The sequence below is a fragment of the Emydura macquarii genome, unplaced genomic scaffold (genome assembly GCF_026122565.2).
Source record: "Emydura macquarii macquarii isolate MOO-44397 ecotype Brisbane River unplaced genomic scaffold, CSIRO-AGI_Emac_v2 contig_2676, whole genome shotgun sequence".
Classification (NCBI taxonomy): Eukaryota; Metazoa; Chordata; order Testudines; family Chelidae; genus Emydura; species Emydura macquarii.
This window is the reverse complement of record NW_027132813.1, coordinates 14,769,549-14,792,291: the sequence shown is the minus strand read 5'-3', so window position 1 is coordinate 14,792,291 and position 22,743 is coordinate 14,769,549. Positions and strand designations below refer to the sequence as shown.

General features: G+C 42.3%; 1 protein-coding gene across 1 annotated transcript in view; it reads left to right on the top strand.

Annotated features, from left to right (window-relative positions):
• Window positions 1-444: 444 nt before the first annotated feature.
• Window positions 445-22,743, top strand: part of TGFB2 (transforming growth factor beta 2) — a 69,654-nt gene continuing 47,355 nt past the window's right edge. Inside the window, exon 1 of the mRNA XM_067564944.1 lies at window positions 445-1,260. Within this exon, the coding sequence (XP_067421045.1) occupies window positions 918-1,260 (343 nt within the window). The 5' untranslated portion in view covers window positions 445-917. The remainder of the gene's footprint in view (window positions 1,261-22,743) is intronic.

Sequence of the window (22,743 nt, the reverse complement as noted above, 5' to 3'; positions counted from 1 at the left end):
AGCCCTGCGGATCGGTCCGCGCGTGGCAAGCACCGAAAGCGAGCAGGCGGGGAGAGGCGCCACGGGAAGGGGCACAGCACCTTTGCGACGCTCCCCCGAGCGGCTGGGCTCGCGCGACCCACAGGAGGCTGCAGCAGCGCCGGCTTGTCGCCCGGGGCTTGGGTTGGCTTTTTTTGGAGGAAGGGAGGGAGCCGGCGAAGCTGTGCCGCGAGAGCGGGGTGGGAGCTGGTTGGTGCACGCAGCCCCGGGGTGCCGGCGGCAGCTGGATCACCGCCGCTTTTTGCTGCCCGCTGCGGGAGGAAGGCGCGAAGAGCAGCCCACCTCCCCCTCCACCAGCCCCGGGGCGTCCCGGGCTCTCCCCCTTCCTCCCCCCCCCCCACACACACACACACACACACACACACACGTGGGCGGCTCGCAGCAGCTCGCGCGGGGGCAGCTGAGTCCGCGCCGCTCGGTGCGCCCCGCCAGCCCGCCCCTGACATCGCAGCGCCCCTCTCCCGTCCAGTCCCGTGCCGTGCCGTGCGTGGCGCTGCCGGAGCCGAGCGCAGAAGTCCGGAGCCCAGCGCCCGGCTGACAGCAGCCTCTCGCCCTCCTGCTGCAAGGAGCGCTGCTCATTCGCCGGCTCGGCCACCCGCTCGCCAGGGAACCGCTCTCCTCCCGGGACTTGCGCCGCGCGGGGGCTGGTCGCAGTAGCACCTGGTTTGCCCAGCGTGCGCGTTGATGCAGAGAGCTAGCGACTTGCTTTCTTTGTAACCCGCACGTGAGCCCGGTGCACTTCTCACTTGAGCCCCTGTTGTCTTTTCCCTGGGCACCCGATTGCATTTTCAACCGCGCTGCTCCCCCTCCTTGGCACCCCCCCGCACCCACTTCTTTTTCAAGTCACTCTTTTTGGGACGCTGGGTGCACGCCCGAAGATGCATTGCTATCTCCTGAGCGTGGTGCTCACCCTGGATCTGGCCACCGTGGCTCTCAGCTTGTCTACCTGCAGCACCCTAGACATGGATCAGTTTATGCGCAAGAGGATCGAGGCGATCCGAGGACAGATTCTGAGCAAACTGAAGCTCACCAGCCCTCCCGAAGAGTACCCCGAGCCCGAGGAGGTACCCCCGGAGGTCATCTCCATCTACAACAGCACCAGGGACCTGCTGCAGGAGAAAGCTAACCATAGAGCCTCCACTTGCGAAAGGGAGAGAAGCGATGAGGAGTATTATGCCAAAGAGGTTTACAAAATAGACATGCTGCCGTTTTACCCCGAAAGTAAGTCCTGTGTGTGTGTGTGATTTCACCCCACCTTCTTATTCCTCCTCCTCCAGGCTTGGCGGTGCCCAGCGTCTTGATACCAGCCCCATAGATCCTAAGCCCCCTTATCTGTTCATTTCACTCTCTTCTTAGTTTTTCATGCTTTTTTGGAGGTGGGGGGAAGGGGTTGGTTGCTTCCAGTTCTGCTGTGTTTGATCTCTTCTCACCCCACCCCTCTAAACTCATCACACAACTCGGTATGTGCCCCCTAGGACTTGAACAAACAAACCTCCCCCTCCTATGATTACCCTTTATTTTGCGACACACACCGCCAAATTCTAACACCCCTACCCATGTGTAGCCTCTAAAACGATCTAATAGCTTTCCATAGCTTTTGTTTCACTGAATGTATCTGAATCTATCCCTGTGGTTTAAAAAGGTATAAAAAAAGAATCACACAGGCTTCTTTCACTCCCCCTGCCAACTCTCCAGTCCCCGGAACATCCTTCTGAAGGTCCTCCTTAAACTGGTACCCTAAGAAAGGACAGATACAGAGACCTCTCCCTCCTGTTTTCAGTTTAATAGCCAACTTTCCAATTTAATTTTGGGTACAAAAAAGTTCTCCCTTCTGTTTGGTGTCAGTTCTTGGAGTCCCTCCCCCATTTTTCTGCCCTTTGCTATTTTTTAAATGACATTGATGATGCATCTCATCTTGAACAATAAAAAGGAATAAATGTCCTATGCTGATATCTCATCAAATCCCACTCATGATAAATAAAAATCATCATAACGTGCCTCTTTGTTTTGGTGGTGGTGTTGGGTGTGTAGAAAAAGCATAAAATTCCTTTAAAAAGAAGGAAAAGGCCAAGGAAGGTTAAATAGCAGAAATAAAAAAAATAACTTCACTAGCAGTGAATCCAAAACTCTAGTGCCTAATCTTTTCATTTCCCTCCCTCTTCCCCCACCCTCTACTTGATGCCCTATATATTTGCTGTCTGTTTATGAAAAGTACATACCTCTTGCTTAAATAGATAATGTAGCCATCTTGGTAACTTTATCCTAGAGTTTCTAATTGCATTTTCTTTTATTTATTTTTAGTTTAACAAGTTGTAGCTGTAGGGCTTGCTGTGTCTTGCATGTGATAGTCCCATGATACCAGCCAAAGTGTCTGAACCCCACTCTCTGCAGCTTTTTCCACTCTCTCCTTTTTCTCCTTTTACTGTTAAATGACACCATCAGGTACAGAACACCCTGGCAGTCAAAGCCACTTTATTATTGTAATTACAATAACAGCTATGATAAATATACTCCACCCTTGTTACCCTCGGGGAAGGAAGATTTTTTTATGTATGCTGGAGCCAAGTGGATATGCCCAAAAGGTTCAATGTAATTTGTAGCAATAACATTGAGATGGAACATAGAACTGTGGCAGTTTTCTTTCAAACCCCCCCCTCCTCCCCCAAACACACCCGCACACTCACTGACACCCCCCTCACCCCGTCCTTGTCCCTCTTCCCCCATCCTTGCTGGTATTTTGGTGAAAGTCAGAACTTTGTTTTGAGACCCAATACCTCATGTCCTAAACGTGGTAGCAAGTATTTGCGAACAAAGCCCATGGAGAGTAGTAGCAACTCCTTGACATATGGGTATGAACCTGTAACAGAGGATTTTTGAAGGCAAGGTGCATTGATCCTGACTACAGATTTCCCCCCTTTTCCACCCAAAGAAAATCCACAAAGAGCTACTAATATAATACCCAGACACATACTTTTCAGAATGTTAAAATATCTGAGTTGTGTGACATCAAAGTCTACAGAGGATTTATTTTTAAAATATTGTCAAAAGCCAGAACAGTACTAAAATATCATCAGAAGGGGGTTTGGCAACATAAAGTAGACTGCAGGTATCTACCAACAGAGTGCATCAGAAGTTTGGGATCGGAAGGCCATTTAGCAGCAGTTCCAATACTACTGCTGTGCAAGTGCTGTGGCTAACATCATAGTAAGTAGGTTAACTGTTTTTCCACTGCTCTCTAGTTATACTGGATTGAGTGAACCTTTCCAAAAAAGACAGAAAGGAAGGAATCGCTCCACCATATTTTTAACAAACAAATTGAAAGTGCAGCATTGGCTGCTATATACACTATTTTCTAGACTTCATGGAGTAATTTTCGTAACTCTGCAGTTTCTGATCCCATTGGGACAGTGATGAGGAAGGAGAAGAAGATCAATATGAATGCATTGAAGGTCAAAAGCTACTGAGATGAAGGCATGGGAAAGATCAGTGGTTCAGTTTTACCACAACGTTGTTAGCATTCAGTAACTGACTACAGCCCAAGTATTACAAATATGCTCTAATTATACTCATAGTCAGCTATATATCATTACAGATTGCTGATAGGTCTTTGTGGGGCATTTTATAAAGTTCAGACAAAATATTTTTAGCAATGAGGAGATTTAAAAGGAAAACTATAAGAGATATTGTATATACCCTGAGGCATATTTTGTCTTAAATATTATCCTTGGCCAACTGTACTATATAAATACAGTAAATATGAATAGAACTGGCAAGATGCCAATCTCCTGGGATGAATTTTAGTCAAGAAGGTATTTATGGGATATAAATAATACTGTGTCAACATTTAAAGAAGGGATCTGATTAGTTTTGAATTTATTCATATTAATCTTTTCACATGCTGTTAGTTTAAGGCTCAAAGTAAAGTTATGCTAAGGTTTACTGATAGTTTGCACTGAGGGAATAAGGGGGCATCTGGCTTCTGCTTGACAGTCCACTTGAGGTTAAAGACAGTTGTAGTCAGAATATATGTGGAAATTCACAGAGTCAAAGAATAATAGACCCATATAGACAATAGATTGCAAAATTAGTGGCAGGAAAATAATATCAAGAAGCTTTGAAAACTCAAAAAGCAGCTGAGCTTTTGTTTGTGCAGCAGTCTCTTTGTATCTTGTGTTTGCTCCAGCATGGGTTAGGTAATTAAAGTCCAAATCTATTCTTAAATGGAGTTAGCAATCAGTAATTGAGATGTTTTACAGAGATCTATAAAAGGAGATTGAATGTGGAATCTAAAGACAGCAGATGATAGAGTTCTTGAAAACTCTGTGCCCAGAAAGAATTATCTTTTGAGTTCCAAAGTACTGGTTTTATTAAAATTGGGTCATATTAGATGATAATTCTGTCTCTGTGATAAAATTGCTGATTAGACAGGTTCTGATATTTAAACTCAATGTTTATTTCAGTTTAGAGATGGCAGTCATTTCATTGTTAATTTGCAGAAATGTAATATCAGTACAGTTACAGATTGCATATAATAATAATAATAATAATCAGACATAGCTGGGACATTCATTATACATAAAATTAACAAGGCAGGTTTTCAGGGATTTGGATGGCTTATTTGTGGTAAACATATACAGATCAAATTCTGTATGCCTTATTCATCCAAAACTCCCATTACAGTCAGTGAATCAGTAAAAACAGATGGATTGGGTCCTCTGAAAGTACGTGATCACTTTGAGTGTTCTATCAACTTTGGAGGTGGGCTAAAAATATACAAAACCCTGAAAAATTACAATTCCTTTTCTTTTTGGTAGTTGTTTCATATTAATGTTATGCTAATTTTATACAGAACAACCCCCCGCCCTCATGAAGACAAGTTCTTACCTATACATCAATTTTAAGGGACTTACTGGTATGACTTATCTTTCTATGAAGTCTGTTGCAAAAATATTGCATTACAGAGACTGTCATTCTGCTGAGTATTTGTCTAATGGAAAAAAACCCCCATATAAATGGGCTGGAGACAAGGACGTGCTTTTGCTTTATGAACAAGGAGTTGATTTACTAGTGATTATGTGCATGTGGACTCCTTGTCTTCAGAATAATTGAGTTACTAGTGTAGAAGTGGCTAAGTTCCGTGCCTCCCCTTCACTGATTGCATCATTACCAAATGTTAATAGCTACTGATGTGCTGCTCATGTGTGTTTGCGTTTAGCAGAGCCCAGAACTTAATCTTCCAGGATTTTCTCTTTTGTTAAAAATATGGAAGCATTCTCAAAAGGAGTATATTATTTTAAACCTCCCAGCTATGTTGACCCAGTGGCCTCCTTGGGGTTTGATTTCCCCATAGTCTCTTACTTGTTGGAAGGGATTTGGAGTACTGGTAGAGGCTTCCGCTAGGGTAGAGGGAAGGTGGTGGGAATGATGCCATGTGGCTTAAACATGAGTAGTATTCATGAGTCCTCCTCTCCTTTTTAGAGCCAAGAAGTTGTAGATAGATTTTATAAAAGGGCAGGATAATATAATGAAAAATGGTATCATTTGTAGTTATACATACTGACTGGGGTAATCAAATGGCATGCATCACTGCATAAGCTGATCAACATAGGAGTCAGAAAGAAATCACTCCTTCCACATGTACCCTCATCACACAAATGACAAGGTGCATTCTGGGTGTTTTTCACTTTCTTCTGAACCATCAGATATTGGCCACAGACAAAAGTAGAGTTCCAGATTTGGGAGCTCAGTAATCTAATCTGGTATGTACATTCTATTACTATGTGACTTGAGGGAAGGGAGAGTAAGGAGAAGAAAGAGAGAAGGAACCCCTTAGGCTCTCAGGGGGGTTCAGAAGACCATCCAGGACAAAAAAACCTAGGACCAAAATCCTGAAGTCCTATCTCAGTCCCTATTCAAGCAAAACTCCCACTGAAGTCTGTCTTAAAGAGACATTATCTTGGAATCCAGTCAATTTTTTTTTAAAAGTAAGGTTTCTTATACTCCACCTATCCCTTACTCTTCTGCAGGTAGGGGGTTTTACAGTCACAGGTGACCATTTTTAGATGTTTTTCTGTCTTCTGTTTCTGTGTGAAAGACCCACATAAATAATGGAGGAAACTGACTGACTAAAGTGTCAATCCTGCAAATGACTGCATAGCTGGAACCCTATACTCACATGGAGTTCCACTGGCTTCCGTCTGTTATAGGATCAGGGCCCAAATGGCTACAGAGGGGAGAGAGCAGAATTGAGTATTCTCAAAGTGCCGTCAAACACACAAAGTAAATAAACTGAAAAAAACAAAGACAAACTATTTGCTTTCACTAACGTCTGTCAGTCCTAGTCATTTTAGGTGTTACTTGTAAAGATAATAGGTAAAATATTTCCTGAGTGGGATTTTGTTATCCCTTTAAATTTGGGACCTTTGCATGTGTAAGAACTAAGCAAAATCTAAACCAGGACTCTAGGATTTGTTCTTCAATGAAGTCCCTATTCAGCAAGAAACGTGTACAGCTTGAAGGATGTGAACAGTCCCATTAACAATTAAAGCTTAAGAAGCCTGCTGAACTGGGACCTGATTTTGTGGAACATTTACAGAGATGTGAACAGAATTTTGGAGCCAAGCAGCTAACATCCCTCACGGCGCTTAGAAAATGTACTGCTGAACATCATGACAAAGCAATACTTGAAAAGGCTTTTTCAGAAAAAAATGTTCTCTGTTCAATATCTTTGTTATCCAGAAGAGTCTCTTCCAGTTGGACAGCTTGCTTTCCTTGCTTATGCAAGTGTCTCTGCTAGAAATGCTTCCACATTACAGATTAAGAGGAAACTTCCAGTGCATCTTGGCAAAACAAGTTGTTAGTGAAGATGCACAAATGTTTCCATTCACATTGTGAAACCATATCCTATACATTTAAACAGGCAGTTTTTAGCCTGGGAATTATATGTTCTTCAGGTATAATGTAATATGTTATGGGTGCTGAACAGATTTGTTTAGACTAAAAAGTTTGTTTCAGCCATTTGTTTAGAGTACGTTTGCATCCTGCCTCCAACTACCACGAGCCATTGTTCGTTTCTTTTTAAATCTATGATATCCACAAGGAGGTGCCTAAATGCAACATTACTATCGACTTGCTTCCTGGAATGGTCTGGTTAAAGCAGCTATGTTTCCTCTTGAAACAACTCTCCCCAAACCATCTGCACTATCCTTGCTGTTATATAATAACTGTGAGGACAAACCCAGCAGTACAGAAAATACAGCTGAATGGTGTAGAAGGGAGTAAAGGAGAGGGGGAAAGGGTACAAAGACCGTAACTCTGCAGAAGGGGGTAGGGAGCACCGCCAGAACAAAGTGTCATGTCTCCCTTCCTTCCTCCCAATGTAAGCCACGGGCTTTGTGTGGATGAGTGAGTGAATGATGGTGACCTCTAGTGGGAGGAAGGGGACGAACATACCTGCTATTACTAATTTCTATGGGAGTTCTCCTTTAGCTCAAATGACAGAAGACTGAGCTTTTGGATCTGAAGGACTAAGGTTTTTGTCCTGGTTCCTCAGGTGTATAGGTCTGGGTAATTGTGTCTGTTGAGATTTTTTTCTTACATACATACAGCAGGTGCTCTGCAAGTTGGTTCAGAGCTCGGAAGCACCTTCTCCCTGCCGTACAATGGTCTCCAAACCCAGTGGGGTTCCAAGTGGAAATCTGCTTTGGCTTTCTCACTGCTTGTTGAAATTTTGACTCCCCCTATGGGAAGAAGCCTAGGGCTGTTGCCTGAGCAATGTAATGTACCTGAGGGGAAGGGTCTGGCAAGCAGTGTAAATGGACTGCCTGTCCTTTCTCACACCCTAAGGTCCAGAGAGACACACCTGGATTTCCCTATGGATTCCCAGGCAGTGTGAAACTTCAATACCATCCTGGGGATACTAACCCGTGTTCCTACCTCTAGTGAGGAAGCTCTGTAGCAGCCCTGAGTTTGAACTGGTGGGATTTTCAAAACCTCATTTTTCATCATGCAAGTTTTCGCTAGAAACAAGAAATTTCCTATAACTGCGGTCCCATGATGCACAGTGAGGTGCATTGAAACCATTCTGGATTTTCACTATAGACCTCATCTTACTCCCTCTGTAATCAATGAGATTTTTGCCAGCAGTGTGGGCTCTTTGGGGCCGGGACTGTCTTTTTGTTCTGGGTTTGTAGAGCATCTAGCACGACGGGGTCCTGGTCCATGACTGGGGCTTGTAGGCCCTACTGCAATACAAATGAATAATAATAGTTTTAATCTGGACAAGATTTCATTATTTATCCAAATTCCCTATGGCCCAAAAGTCATTGAAGTCCATCAGAATCTTTCCACTGACTTCAGTGAGCTTTGGATGAGGCCCTGTATGTTATATTTTCCTTGTATTTCCTTAATTTTTTTTTTCAAAGATAAATTCATTTGCTTTCCTCGCATGGAGAAGATACTGCTTTTCAGACAAAAAAATAGAGCAGGCTGAGTGAAAGTATTGACTTGTGCATTATATTTCAGCAAACATTTTAGCAAACAAAACAAAACAAAAAACGGGGGAAGAAAGAAAAGAAAAGTGAGAGAGTGAAAATGTTGTGATTTTGACCTTGGCTCTGTTTATTTGGCTCCTTCCCACCATATCTAACCCACACTCCACCGACAAATACTGCATCTGTCTTGACAGGCTAGTTAGTTCACAAATAACTTCATTCATAACTCAGAGCTGTTGTAAGAATCCCTATTTGTTGCTTAATCGGACGATTGTGAATTCGAACATTGGCTTTGAAAGAAGGACCCTGCAAAATGACCACAAGTCCAGTCTGATTTTGCAAAAACTAAGAGGGAGGTCTTGCTTGAAAGCGGATACTGTGCTTTTTAAAAAATATATAAATATATTTAAGAGCATTAAAACATCTGTTGTTGCCAAAGCCTAAATTGGAATGTTCTGGGAAAGATAATTTAATTTTAAACTGCTGGACTCATTTCAGTGATGGTAATTTCAACACTTCCTGGGGAAAGTCTATCAGTGAATATTATAGGCGCACCAAATGTAGCAGTAGATCTGTCATTCTTTCCATTTCAGTTTTTCACTCCTATAAATTCGTTATTTTTCCTCATTTGGCTGGTGTCAGTATCTTGTGTTTTCACTGGCTTCGTCTCATTCAAATCCCTGCCTTGAATTTTAAAAGGCAAGCTAAGTGCTGCTGAAGTTTCCTTTTCTTATTTGTTTTTGTTTACATTTAGCCTTTGCAATTCAGTAGCTAGCTCAGCTAAAGCAGAGTGTTGGTAAAACTGTAGAGAAGATTGAGGAATCAAAATATGGGGGATTTTTCCTTTAAAAAAATTGGGAGTGAACTTCATGCTCATGAAGGTGAAGAACTGATAACTGATAGCACTCTGTCTTCTTGTTTATTTGTACAGCACCTAGCATAATGGGCCCTGCTCTTGCTATGTAAATGTTAAATAATAATCATGAGCCCAGCATTCAGTGAGCAGAAGCTGTTTTAAGCTCTCCAGCCTGCACATGTCTGCTAATGCTTCCCAAACCTGACCTACAATAGCCCTTGCTATTTCAAAGCTTGGCTGCTTCTGAGCTGCTCAATGTGCTATACGGATTGGTGTTTTTGTGCTCTGGAAAAACAGGCACTAAGGAGTAGTTTGAAATTGCCAAAGCTTCTCTTAGAAAGAGTAATATGTAGCAATTTTATAGCAGTGTAAGTTTTCAAAGTGCCATGTAAATATCAAGGTGCAGATTTCCCCTCTTTAGGTACAGAGGGATTGAAATACTGGCCAGAAGTGACTGGCAAGCCTGGAATGGTGAGAGAGGACTCTGTCACCACTGGTCATTAGAGAATATAGGAGGCCGCTTGCCCATTTTCAAATCCTACTTGCTCATAAGAATGGGGCAGACCAGCAAAGCTAAGAAACACTTCTGTGAGCGTAGTGAACGTAGCACCAGCTATTTCTCTTGCATCTTAATTGCAGACTTCCATGTTTCTGAGGTTTTTCCTACTAGAATCAACTCCAGCTTAACCCCACAACCTCATATTTAGTGAATATGTAGCCAATGAAATCTTTAGCAGCCAGGGGCTAGTTTCATTTTCACATGTGAGGATGGCATTTGCACCCCTAGACCACATGCTGGCAGGAGCAGCATAGGAGGGATTTACCCTGGGGGGAAGAAAGTCATTTATATTACTGCCATCCTTCATCGGGATAGACACATTTAAACTGGGGCTCCATAGGAGCTCTGCTAATGGATCAGTGCATATTCTGGGTGCTCTGGTCACACCCTGTCACTGGCTGACCCTGCCCAGTTTGTGAACTGCTGTACTGGCTCCAGACCCCTGGCAAAGTAGTGGTATAGGTGACTTGCACCATTGCTTCCCTTCCCCGTGCTCAAGTTCTTTGTGATTTTCCCTATTAGATACAGAATAGCCACCTCTCAGCATTAATATATGAAGAAAGATGCTTGCCCGTGTTCTTTATCCTTCCTGTTGCATATTCATGTAATATAGAGCGACAGAATGTTGCAACAAAGAGAACGTAGAGCACTAGGTATGTGAGCTTTGGAACAAGTGCCACCTTTCTTGACGAAATCCAACTGAAAAGCTCATATTCAGGATCTCCGTTTTGGGTGGCTGGGGATCTAAACGAGCACCTAGATGTCTTTACAGTGGACTTGTCCACCAAAACCCTGGGTCTGAGCTCTCTCAAACTTTTAATCTGGATCCGGACTTTCCAGGTTACGTCCGTCTTTATGTCTGTGAGCAAGTCAGTTGGAATTTTCACGCACCCCTCCTTTCCTGTGAACAGAAGACCCTCAAAGGATGTAGGAAAAAAAATCTTTAAAAAGATGACCAATGGCTGAGTCACAACAAGTATCATGTGCCTCAGGGAACATTACACCCTTCCAAATTGGGGTCTTATTTTAATCCACTTTATTGGGAGAGCTCTCTTCCTCTTGATGGTAGAATATTTGTTATGGTAGGGCTGGAAACAATTCTGTCTAATCCCCATTTGCCACAAGACCAGCTGCACATGTGAGGCAGCTAAGTCCCTGAACTTTTCTGTTTCCACATGACTTGAGAGTCTACTACTGATTTAGGGCCTGATCGAAAGCCCACTGAAACAAGTGGGAGTTTTTCCATTGACTACAATGGGCTTTGGATCAGGCCTATGACACTTTACCATCTGTTTAAAAAAATAACCACATTTTCAAGGTATTTTGGGACATATTTTTGTAATGTGGCTCCTTGTCTTTGATGAATTGCCATCAGAGATGTTCTTCTGTATGAGGCTCTGTAAAACACTTTACAAATAAACTACATTGTAGCTTATTGGTAGCAGCATTTGATAGCAAATATCATCTGCTAACTGCATATGGCAGCAATATGGCAAGAGCAGATGATTACAGAATGCGGGGCAATAGGCATGAGTTTATGTCCTGTACCTCTCAGGTATTCCACATCCCACTCCCTAAAAGACATGACAATCTGACCATGAAGACCTTGCAAATAAACATGCCATAATACATCATTATCATCCTCCCTAAAGCCAATTTTATTCTAGAAGCTAAGGGCTCCATATTTAAAAGCCTCTCCACAGACAAGTGTAAAAAGCAAACCTTAATGCACATAACAAGGGAGACTCTAAAGGCTGCAAATGAGAACCAAGCAGATCAGAAAGAAAGGCCAGGGCTACGCCAACAAGTCCTTGTATGTTACCTACAAAATTTTAAAATCAGTCCTGAATGAAGCTGGAGCCAGCAGAGCAACTGATAAAAGCAGCAGCTTGAGTCAACTGGCTGCAATAATACATGCTGAATTTACATGCTGGAAAGCCAAGGAGTCTGGGAACAGGAGCTGTGCTAATGGGATGGACGTGAATGTGATTTTATATAGAGCCTCTCTTGCTTGACATGTCTCAAAGTGCCTCATAAAGTAATGAGTTAAATATCTGGAGGTACGTTCTGATCTCAGTTACACAGATGAAAACTTGGAGTAAATCCATTTAAATCACTGAAAACACAAACAAAAAGCAGTGAGAGGTCAGCACCCATGAGAAGCAAGAGAGAAGGGGACTTGGTATAGCCTCTCATCCAAAGGAAAGCCCTCATTGTAGTACTTTTCATGCCTGATCAGGGTCAGCCTGGAGTATGTTCCCAGGTATCCTGGAGTAGGATGTAAAGCCAAAGGGCCTGATTCTCACTTACTCCTTTATATTGCCAGAGTGGTGTGCAGGGGCCTTGGTGTACTTGACAATCAGACCCACAATCTTCTACTTCAAAGGCTTGCTTACTAATAGAGCTGGAATGCCACCTGATAAGTGTAGTTGGTACTGAGATGAGCAGAGATGAGAGATTCTGCTCAGGGCATACATTTCCAGATCTGGCCTCATTTTTAAATAATAACTAACTGATCACTTGACTGTGTTGTAGGAGAGGAGACTAGGGTCCAGTAGAGTTAAATGCATTGACCTAGGTTTAGGTCCGAGCATGCATCACAGTGATTATGAATATATTGGGCTTATCGTATTTTCCATGGGTAAAATATTTAAAAGAATCCAAGTGACTTAGGAGCCTAAGTCCCAGTTTCAGAAGTGACTTAGGCACTTCAAAGCCTAAGTTTTGTTGGCTTATTATTAGCGGGTATCATTACAGAGGATAACATTTTGAAAGTTCGGTTCATTAGTTCATCATGTTCATCAGCCTGCCAATGCAACATTTTTCCTTACAAACCAGTTGCTAGTGCTGTATCCAGAGTAATACTATGTGGAAGGACATGGTATTGATATCCAAAACTGTTGTTAAAGAATAAATGTGATCGGACAGTGTATTTGCAGTGCAGCATGAAAGATATACGTGTGGCAGGATGAATCAAATTTGTCTCCAGGTTATGGGCTCCAGGTGCAGTCTGGGAGCAGGGAAAATTTCTTTTAACTTCAGTGGGACTTTGTCTGTATAGTGAGTGCAGTATCTGTTGCTATCTGGTTAGAATTCTACTGATTGTTCTCAAAATCCTGCGGATAGGGTCTTCTTCCTTTTTAAAATCTGTAGGTTTTCAGAGTATTGTATATGGCTAGGCTTTTCAAAGGTGCCTAAAAGAGTTAGGCACTCACCTAACCACAGTACCTAGGTACCACACACAGTAGGTACTTTTATGATTGCAGGCCATGTTGGTTTCACCCCATTCACTTTTACAGAACTTTCCACTAAGGGCAGGTTTGACCTGAGTTTCACATACTAACAATGGAAAAATATTTAACATTAGCTAAAAGTAGGGATTTAGTTTTGGTTCTTCCTCAGGGTTGGTTAGGCCAAGTAACACAAGTGACCACATAAGCCACGTCCCTACACTTCACCCTGGCTGTCCTGTGCTGATTCAACAGCTTGCAGACAGGCCACGTATCTCCCAGCAGTCGTGCTACTAGGGTGAAAAGAAACCCACAGCCAGAATGTCCTCCTCACTCACGGCTGCTTGGACATCACAAATAACCATAAGACCTGTCCTTCATAAATCTTAGCTACATAGTGGTCTGATATGATCATTATTTCATTATTTGTTCGTTATTTGACCTGAAGAAGAACTCTGTTGGGCTTGAAAGCTTGTCTCTTTCACCAACAGAAGTTGGTCCAATAAAACATATTACCTCACCTATCTTGTGTCTTGTATCCTGGGACCAACATGGCTACAACAATGTTCCAAACATTTTTTCACTGTTAGATCAAATGGCTTGCTGTCTTTGATGAATTGCCATCAGAGATGTTCTTCTGTATAAGGCATTAAATAGATGAGTGCCTACTTGAAATTTTGTGGTTAGTAAATTTGTACTTGAAGGCATTTGACACAAAACGTCTGTTAGTCACAGTTTAGGGCCAGTTCAATCAGATACCTCACTCTGAAATTTATAAAGAGTAATCTCACCACTCCAGGAGCTAATATTATTAGTATTATACAGTAGTTTCTTCTGAGGTTTCTTCCTGGTGGACAATGCAAAATCATTCTGTGCATTTCTAGTCCTAATTTGCAAGCATTGCTTTTACTGTAACTATTGATGTGAGATAGAAAAGACATGAGAATTTCAATTCAGTTAAAAACTTGCAATTTCTTCTGTCTCTGCCATCCATATATTATCCACTAGCTTGAGTATCTTTATCTTAATTTACTTTAAGATATATCAGCTGAGCTTAGAATCTAGGAATTTCCACTTCATTGCAATATAAATCAAAATGTCCAACTTTCTTTTGACTTTCTTTCCCCTTCCTTCTTTATTGAACTTTTTCTCTCTCTATATTTTGTTGGGGGTTTTTTTTGTTTTGTTTTTTTTTGTCCCCAGAGCAAAAGGTTGGATTGCCGAGCCTGCTTTTCTTGACAATGACTTGCTTTCATTTCCTTCTACAGCCAGGGAATAGTTTGGAAATTCTGTTTTCTGGGACTCTGGCTAAGCATCAGAAGCCAGCCAGCTTCAGGGCTTGCCAAAGGAGCAGGAGCTCTTCCTGGCAGAGGTGGGGCTAGAGGAACAGGATCTAAGCCATGAGACTCACTTTCATCTCCTCTCTACAAACCGATGCAGAAATTTGCTGACTACTTTTAAATCTTCCAGGCAGAAGAAAAACAACCTACTCTGATAGGTAGTAATTGAGTAAAGAGACAAGTTAATCCGTGCTGGGGATAGGGGGATGGCATCTAATGAAAGAGTGTATTACTCCATGCTGACTGTGATTTTGAACACTTTGTAAGGGAAACGGGCTAAGGGGCTGGAGCCATCCTCATTGTCACCCTGCATGAGCTACCTCTGTTCTCAAATACACATGCTCAGAACAATTCTAGGGAGAACAGGATCTGTGCCTGCATTCTATCCTCTATTTCAACACATTTAGAGGCAGGCACAAGCTCTAAAGTTCAGATTCACTTCCAAGTTCAGGGGAAATTTGGATCTGTTTTGGTTCAGGCCCATCACTGGTGTGCAGTGCGAAAGAATCAGTGCTCAGAGGGAATCCGTCTGCTGGAAACAGTGTATTGAGTAGTGGTGATGCTTCAAGATTCTGATAGCCCTTTGCAAGTTGCAAGCATATGATATCAATAACAGCTTTACAAATATGTTATATATACAGAGTGCTGATTAATAAGGTAAGAGTGATAAAAGGGTGACTTGCAGGACTGCTGGTAAGAGACAACAGAACTTTGTTTCGTGATCTCACTCATCTGACCTGTGTCAGGTTTTCATGGGTTAGTACCTCTGACACAGGATAGGGTCAGTATCAGGTGTTGTGCCCTACCTACTAAACAGGTACACATTGGAAAGAACCACTAATGTGTACCCTGTGTACTAATGTGTACACTGTAGCTGAGACCATTCTGTTGCTAATAGAAGTACTGGGAAGATGGGGGCATCCAAGCTCCAGCAGCATCTATCTTCTGCCAGACTCTTGATTCATCGTAATCATGTTTCAGATCAGGGCATAATACAAAAATGGCTCTGATGCAGAACCTTCTCCAGGTCTGTCATCTGTATGCTGATACTGCTGGATCTCTGTGTCTCACTAATTGCTCCCTTCCTTTTTAACTTCTTCCTGAGACCACTCAGAGAGATCTTGAGATGCCATAGACTCAGCTGTTACCCAACTCAACTGAATGTCTTCTGCAATGACTCAGCCTCTGCCATCACCAGAGTGTCCCAATGTCTAGATGAGATCAAAAGAATGAAGAGTCGTTAGCTCAATCTCAACTCAAGAAAGACAGAACAATGCTGGCAGGTAGTGGAAAATATTTTTAAGGAGCTAAGCAGTACACTAACATCAGCAGTGATCTGGAACATCAAACCACAGATCATCAAGGAGCACAGCCTCAAGGTCTTGCTAGAAGCCTTACTCTTCCTCGACATGCCACTTGCCATGATGGTGAGAAGTACCTTCTTTGACCTTCACTTGGCCTGTAAGCTGGGTTCACTTCTCTGGGGTGAGGACCTAGGTGATCCAGGCTTTAAACACCCCCAGGTTGGAATATTGCAACTCACTCTACTTAGGTTGGACACAATTGCTTCAAGAAAGGCAAAGCCGGTAGAGCACATAGCAGTATGTCTTACTGGTAGAAATACCTACTGCAAACACATCACATCTGTACTTTACCAATTTCACCGGCTTCCCCCGTTTGCTTTAGTGTAAAGCTCAAATGGCTGGTCCTAATCTGGAAGGCACTTAATAGGTGGAGATCTGTTTGTTTTAGAGACTGCCTTAGTCTCCAGGAGATCCCAAGACATCTACCCTCACTTTACTGGGACTGTGCAGCTGGATAGGCGCAGGTTCCAACAGTCAACCAGTGGCAACAAAGCATTCTTGGTGGCAGGGCTTTGGCTGTGAAACTTCTTGGCAGAAGAGGTCAGACAAAGTACAAACCAGCCAGTGTTTAGATCAAGGTAGACTTTTTTGATAAGGAATTTCTATTCTTAATAGTGCCCAAGAGAAAATAATCCAAACCTCTACACAAGCAGGCACCTTGTGTTCCAGAAAAAGAGAGACAAAACACTTTTTGTTCTGGACTTTTATTCTCTCTAACTTTTTTAAGATACCCCGTGACAGGGATTATGAATCTCCCGCCTCCCCCCCCCCCCCCCCCCCCCCCAAAAAAAAAAAAAACCAAAAAAAACAAAAAACAAAACCCAAAACAAAACCCCAGACAGTAATATAGATAGGTGCCACCTCCCTATGCAGATTATTTCTATCAGCTATTGCCAATTCAGGGAGTATGCAGACCTTCCTCCATAGCTCTGGTCACAGAGAGCCTGAAAATTGAATCTTCTTTGATATTCTGGAGGGGCCAGAATGGGAGAAACCAGCTTCCACTCCGCATTACAGCTGTTGGCTGAGGATTTTCTGTTGTGTGGCACCAAATGCCAACCAGAATTTGGTCATGTATTTATAAGGATCATTTCACTCCAAACCTAAATGCAGCCAACTCTCTGGTAGAAATGTGCTGCATCCATCTGTTGCTAACAACGCTACCCAAGAGAGGCTCTAGGAGGCAGAGTGAAGAATGCTTAAATATTTGCAGTACAGAAGCCTCTAGAACCCCAACTGAGATCAGGCCCTTATTGTGCTAGGGTCTGTCATATTCATAGTAAGAAACAGTGGCTGCTCCTTGATATAAGAAGTTATGCTGAAGAAGAAATGAGTCTGCTCTAAACTGGAGACTTTTCATACCAGCTCAAAGATTTCTTTGTGGTGACAGTATTTGTCATTCTGCAGCTGGACCAGTCCAATGTACTAGGACTTATCTAGAGACCAGTCCTACAGTAGAAACAGGGTTTCATGTGTTAGAAATGTCAATTATCATTTAATGTTACTGCTTTTTATTTCTTTAACAGTGGCCAGAATAATTAGGGTTGCCAGGTATCCGGTTTTCGACTGAAAAGTCTGGTTAAAAGGGGACCTAGCCATGTCCGGTCAGCACTGCTGACCAGACACTAAATGTCTGGTTACCCGTAGTAACCGACCTTTGTCAAGGAAGTGGGAAGAGCAGCAGCAGCTGCTGCTGGAGCCTGGAGGAGCTGCTCTCTGCTCAAAGCAGTGGCTGGCTGGCTTTTGGACCTGGTTCCAGCCTCTCCAGCAGAGAGGTAGGTACTGGCACTGGCCTCCTTGGGGTGTGGGGGGAAGGGCAGAATCCTGTCCAACCCCCTCCCGCCCTGCTATGCACCAACTGCCCTCGCTCTGAAGACTTGACTCCCTGTCCGCCCCACTGTGCCCCAATTGCCCCTGTCCCCTCGCTCTGCAGACCAACTGCCCCCTCCACCCCACCATGTCCTGACTGCCCCCGGCCCCTTCCTCCAGGGACTGACCCCCACTCCGCCCCGCTCTGCCCCAGTTTCCCCGGCTCATCGCTCTGGGGACCGACACCCCCACCCTCCGTCCCGCCGTGCCCCAGTTGGGCAGGCAGGCAGGATCCTCATCGCTCCTCCCAGTCCGGCTCTGCAGGTGGCAGGTGAGTCCCAAGATGGGAGAGTGAGTGACAGAGAGAGGGGGAGAGGAGTGATGGGGCAGGGGTGTCTGGTTTTCAGCTATTAGAAAGTTGGCAACCCTAGAGCCGCCAGATAGCTTTAGTGGTTGTTATTTCTTGTCAGCCAAGTGGTGCGTTTGCAAAGAGACTTTAGAATCTAGAGTATATTTCCCCATCAGACTATGGCAGTTGCAATGTAGGTCAAACTTCTGGCTCAGACTGCTAGACTGTTTCACTTTAGGCTTCTACAGCAGACCAGCAAAGCAGGAAGTTCAAAATTAAGGATGAAATACCTCCAACGACTCCAAAAAACACACAGTATAATGAACTCACTAAAACTCTGCCATCATTATTTGTGTTGAGTGTAACCTTATTCTATGAAAAATTCCAATGACATCGATATGTTTACTCATGGAGTAAAGTACAACTCAACCTAGTGATAGTAGGGTGGTAAATTCTGGTCTTCAAGATGGGCTGTCAGCCAAAATTTGGCATTGGATTGTTTTTATCACAAACTTACATTATTACAAAATAGTTTTTATATTTTATTTTTCTGGAATTCTCTATTTCTCTGTATTCACAGAAGTTTATATATATCAATATCACATTATTCATCCAAATAATGAAAATATATTTCATGGTTTCCCAGGTAAATAGAGAGAGAGAGAGCGCGCGCATGCATATTTTGTTACCAAGGCATATCTTTTTTCACTTGAGGAGCTGTTATTGTTTGTTAAATAGCTATCTCTAGTACTGTACTTGCAAACTTTATTTTAAATTGATTATTTATCCAACAAACTGGGGGGGAGGAGGGCTTCAAAGAAATATGATGTCTTTTATTTATTACCTACTTATGTGCATATTTAAGAGCACATTGTTATAATCCTGTCATTCACCGTGACTGTAATGGGGGTTTGGTATTCATAAGAACTCCAGCTTCAGGATCATGCATATTATTAACCTGCTAGATTGTGGGCCAGATCCTCAGTCAGTGTAAATTTGTGTAGCTCCATTGGAGTCAACAATTGTATTGATTTGCATTTACATACGTCTGAATATTATGTTATAAGTACATTATATATATATTACAATAACTTTTTATATATAAATGTATTTATCACATGCTATGCAGAAATGAGAGCTATTTATCAATATGTATGTATCCTGTTTGTATTATGTAGCTGCATCTCCTTTAGCTGACCCAATTTGCTCTTGCTGAAAATACATTAGTCTCTCACTGTATACGTGTAATCCCCATTAAGACCAACAGGAAACACTTTCATGTAATGAGGGGATAATAACATTAATTTGGAGCATAACTTCCTCCCTACACAAGTTCCAACTAACTGAGCTTTGTGTAGAGATCTTCACAGAGGACAAAATGCCCTGCAACCTACGCTGCCTTACAGCCTATGCATGTGCCCCAAGACAGGAAGATCTGGTTGGTGGAATTCATAACTGCAGCTTCCCTGGCTATGCCAGCTCTCCTGTCTCTCAGAGACCAGCTGCTGTACGTGGGCTGTCTGCAGCCTGCGCTTATTCCCTACACACAGCAAAACTCCATTGGTTCTGCTGCCTCTTGGCCCATCTGTGTCTGTATAGAAGAGGAAGACAGTCATCAGAATTCCTCCTAATAGAAATCTGTAGCAAACAGTGACGTGGAAGAAGTTGCTGAGCATGTATGGCACCTGATTTTCGAACGCAAATAGCTTGATCATCATTTTTTGTTTTAAATGCTAATCCATAGTATAACATTTAGCAGTTCTTTAGTATCTTTCATCCAAAAGAGTTTTTAAAGTAACTAGTTTTCATTCCTCTTCAAGAAATCAAACCCAAGTAGTATCCTCTTCCTGACTCAATTCAATCAGTGTGCAATGCTGACAAGAGTTGTCATACTAAGTCATATCAACAGGGCTTAGCAGAGATGGAAAATGCCATCTTCTCAGATTTGTTCTTTGGTCAGGGACTATCTCAGTTTTATTTGTACAGTGCCTGCCCAATGGGGTGCAGGCTTGGAGGCACCACCATCATTCAAGTTATTATTATTTTAGTATGATTTCCAAAACACCATCTCACTAGTGCTCTGCATTTGGTGTCAAGGGTATATTACTTTGCTAATGAACCTCCCTCCTTCACCTCGTCTCACCCTCCTTCTCTTTGTCTCCATCTAATGCACCTGTCACCTGTACCTAGGCATTGTCTAGTCTGTCCCACTCTTTAGGTGGATGATAGGGGAGAATGGTGTTATGTATTTGGAATGATTTAGGCAAGGGAGTATATATAGATCTGGCGTTTTCCATAAGTATCTGTTGTGTATCTAATCCGTTAGTGTTAGTTGATATTAAATGTAAATTGATAATTCTTTTTTTAAGTGAATTGCATGCTCATGGGCCAGATCCTCAGCTGGTGTAAATTGGGGTAGAGGTGTCATATTTAATTCTGAAGCCAAATGTTTATGACATAGTCCTAATCCATGGACGACAGGGATTTATAGTGTAAACATCTAATTATGGGCCAAATTCCCCCTTTAGATAAGTGTGTGTAACTTCCATTTGAATCCAAGAGCCCAGTTTACCCTGATGGAATCACTAACAGTGCTGCTTTGATATTGTTTCAAGAAAATCCTGATGAATTCAGCAGCTGGTTAAAATGCTACCTATTGACTCCAGTGTCTAACAGAATATCAGACTGGACTTGAACTAACCAAGATCCCAGAAATATAGGCCTGAAATATTAATATTGCATCACCCACAGGTAGGGGCATGTGTGCTCTTTTGCTTCCCTTCTCTGAGCATGTTATTACTACTGCCTGATTTGGGTCCTGCTGTATTTTGCCTGCACTCTTTCACCTTAATGGTGGTTTTGTTTCCTTTTTCTGTTTCTGTTACTATGATCACATCTTTCTTTACGAAGGACATATAGTTCCTCCAGGCAAATCAGGAATTCTCTGTTGATAATTATTTTAGCACTGAGTAACATGCAAGTAGGAGTTGATTTGTCCACTTCTGACATAATGTGCATTGACTTACTTGAAATGTCTAAAGAAGATGTAGGTGGCAACTAGAATTTATAGATAAATCATGAAAAGAGCCTATTTACAGTTTATTTGGTATAGTATAGTTTTCTTTTCTAAGTCCCATCATATACTATCTTCTGTACCTGGTTTGACTTCTCAAACTGAGATAATTCTATAAAATGTTATTTGCAGATTGTCTTCTGTTTTCTGCTGTTCATAATATAACCTTAATCTGGGCCAAGGGAGGGGCAGGGAAACTACAATGATCACTAAAGATAGGGCACAACATGTTAAGCTTTTGTGGGGGTGGGAGCATTGAGTGATGTAGGTACAAGTTGTTCATCACTTTGCTTCCACTTTAGAAGGCACTGAATATCCCTCTTGTTTTTTAGAGCAGAGTTCAGCTATATATGGAACAGAACACAGAGATCAGAGAAATTAAGGATGGAAAAGATCTAGAAGGTCAGATAGGCCATCTTCCTGCCAATGCCAATGTGTTCACTTCAGTCCAGTCTAGTTGTAAATGTCCGAACAGATAGAGCTTCTTCAGCTTTTCCTGAGGGACTGGGATTAACATTTTCAAAACCACCTTGGTGACTTAGGAACTTAAGTCACTTTTGAAAAAGGAACTTAGGCACTCACTGAAAGTTAATGGGACTTAAGTTCCTAAGTGCTTTTGAAAATTGTACCCAATATCTCACACTCTGGAGATACTGGGTTTTCCTGGTATTCCTTTTCTTCATTTTAACCCAATGCTTTTAGCATCTCTTCCTTCTGCCTAACTGATCTGTCTATCTATTCTGTACTTCTCACCATTGTATCTGAGTGCCTAAAACACAGCAGTGTCTTAGCATTCACATGACAGTGCCAGAAATTATTCTAAAAACAAGGTGTGCTCCAGGGTAATGGTAATACTGCCCTAAATAAGCATGTGATCCATTTTGCATATTTAGCTCTTGTGATTTTTCCTCATAAGCCAGATCTTCCAGTCTTCTAAGTATTTTGTTGCTTTTCTCTGAATTCTCTCCAATTAGCCAATATCTTTCTTGTAAGAAATGCCTGGAACTGAATGCAATATTCTTAATGTGGTCACGGTTGATTCATATAGAAACAGGTTACTGCCTCCCTGCTCTGTGACGGGATGCCTCTGAGTGTGCAATCCAAAAGCACATATTTTTTTCTGATGCCGTATCAGATTAGAAATTCATCTCTAATCTATTATCCACTGTCAACTCTATCTCTTGCTACTTCCCAGGTCTCTCCTTCCAGTGGAACACCAGTATTTTGGATTATTTCTCCCAAGACATATTAACCTTCATTGTTAATTATTCTTTTTTTACTTTCTCTAGGTTTCTATAAAGCTTTTTATATGCGGGGCGCATGGGAGAACCTCTTTAAATGTTTATGCGTACTGAAATTGAAAAATCTTCTTTATGTGTTTGTATTGCAAGAATCCTAATGGCATTAGATGGGGTGTCTCATTGGCCTGTATGAAAGTGTCATTCTGCAGTGTTACATGGTTCCTTTGTCATATGTATCAAGTTGGGTAAAATGCATTCCACAACCAAATGCACATGTTGGAATTCTGCTGTACAATTCTGCAAACACTTTCAACCTAGGGGGTTTGCAGCTTTCCATCTTGATACCAGTGCAACCTCCAACTGGACAAAGTATGGGCACCCCTGAAACAAA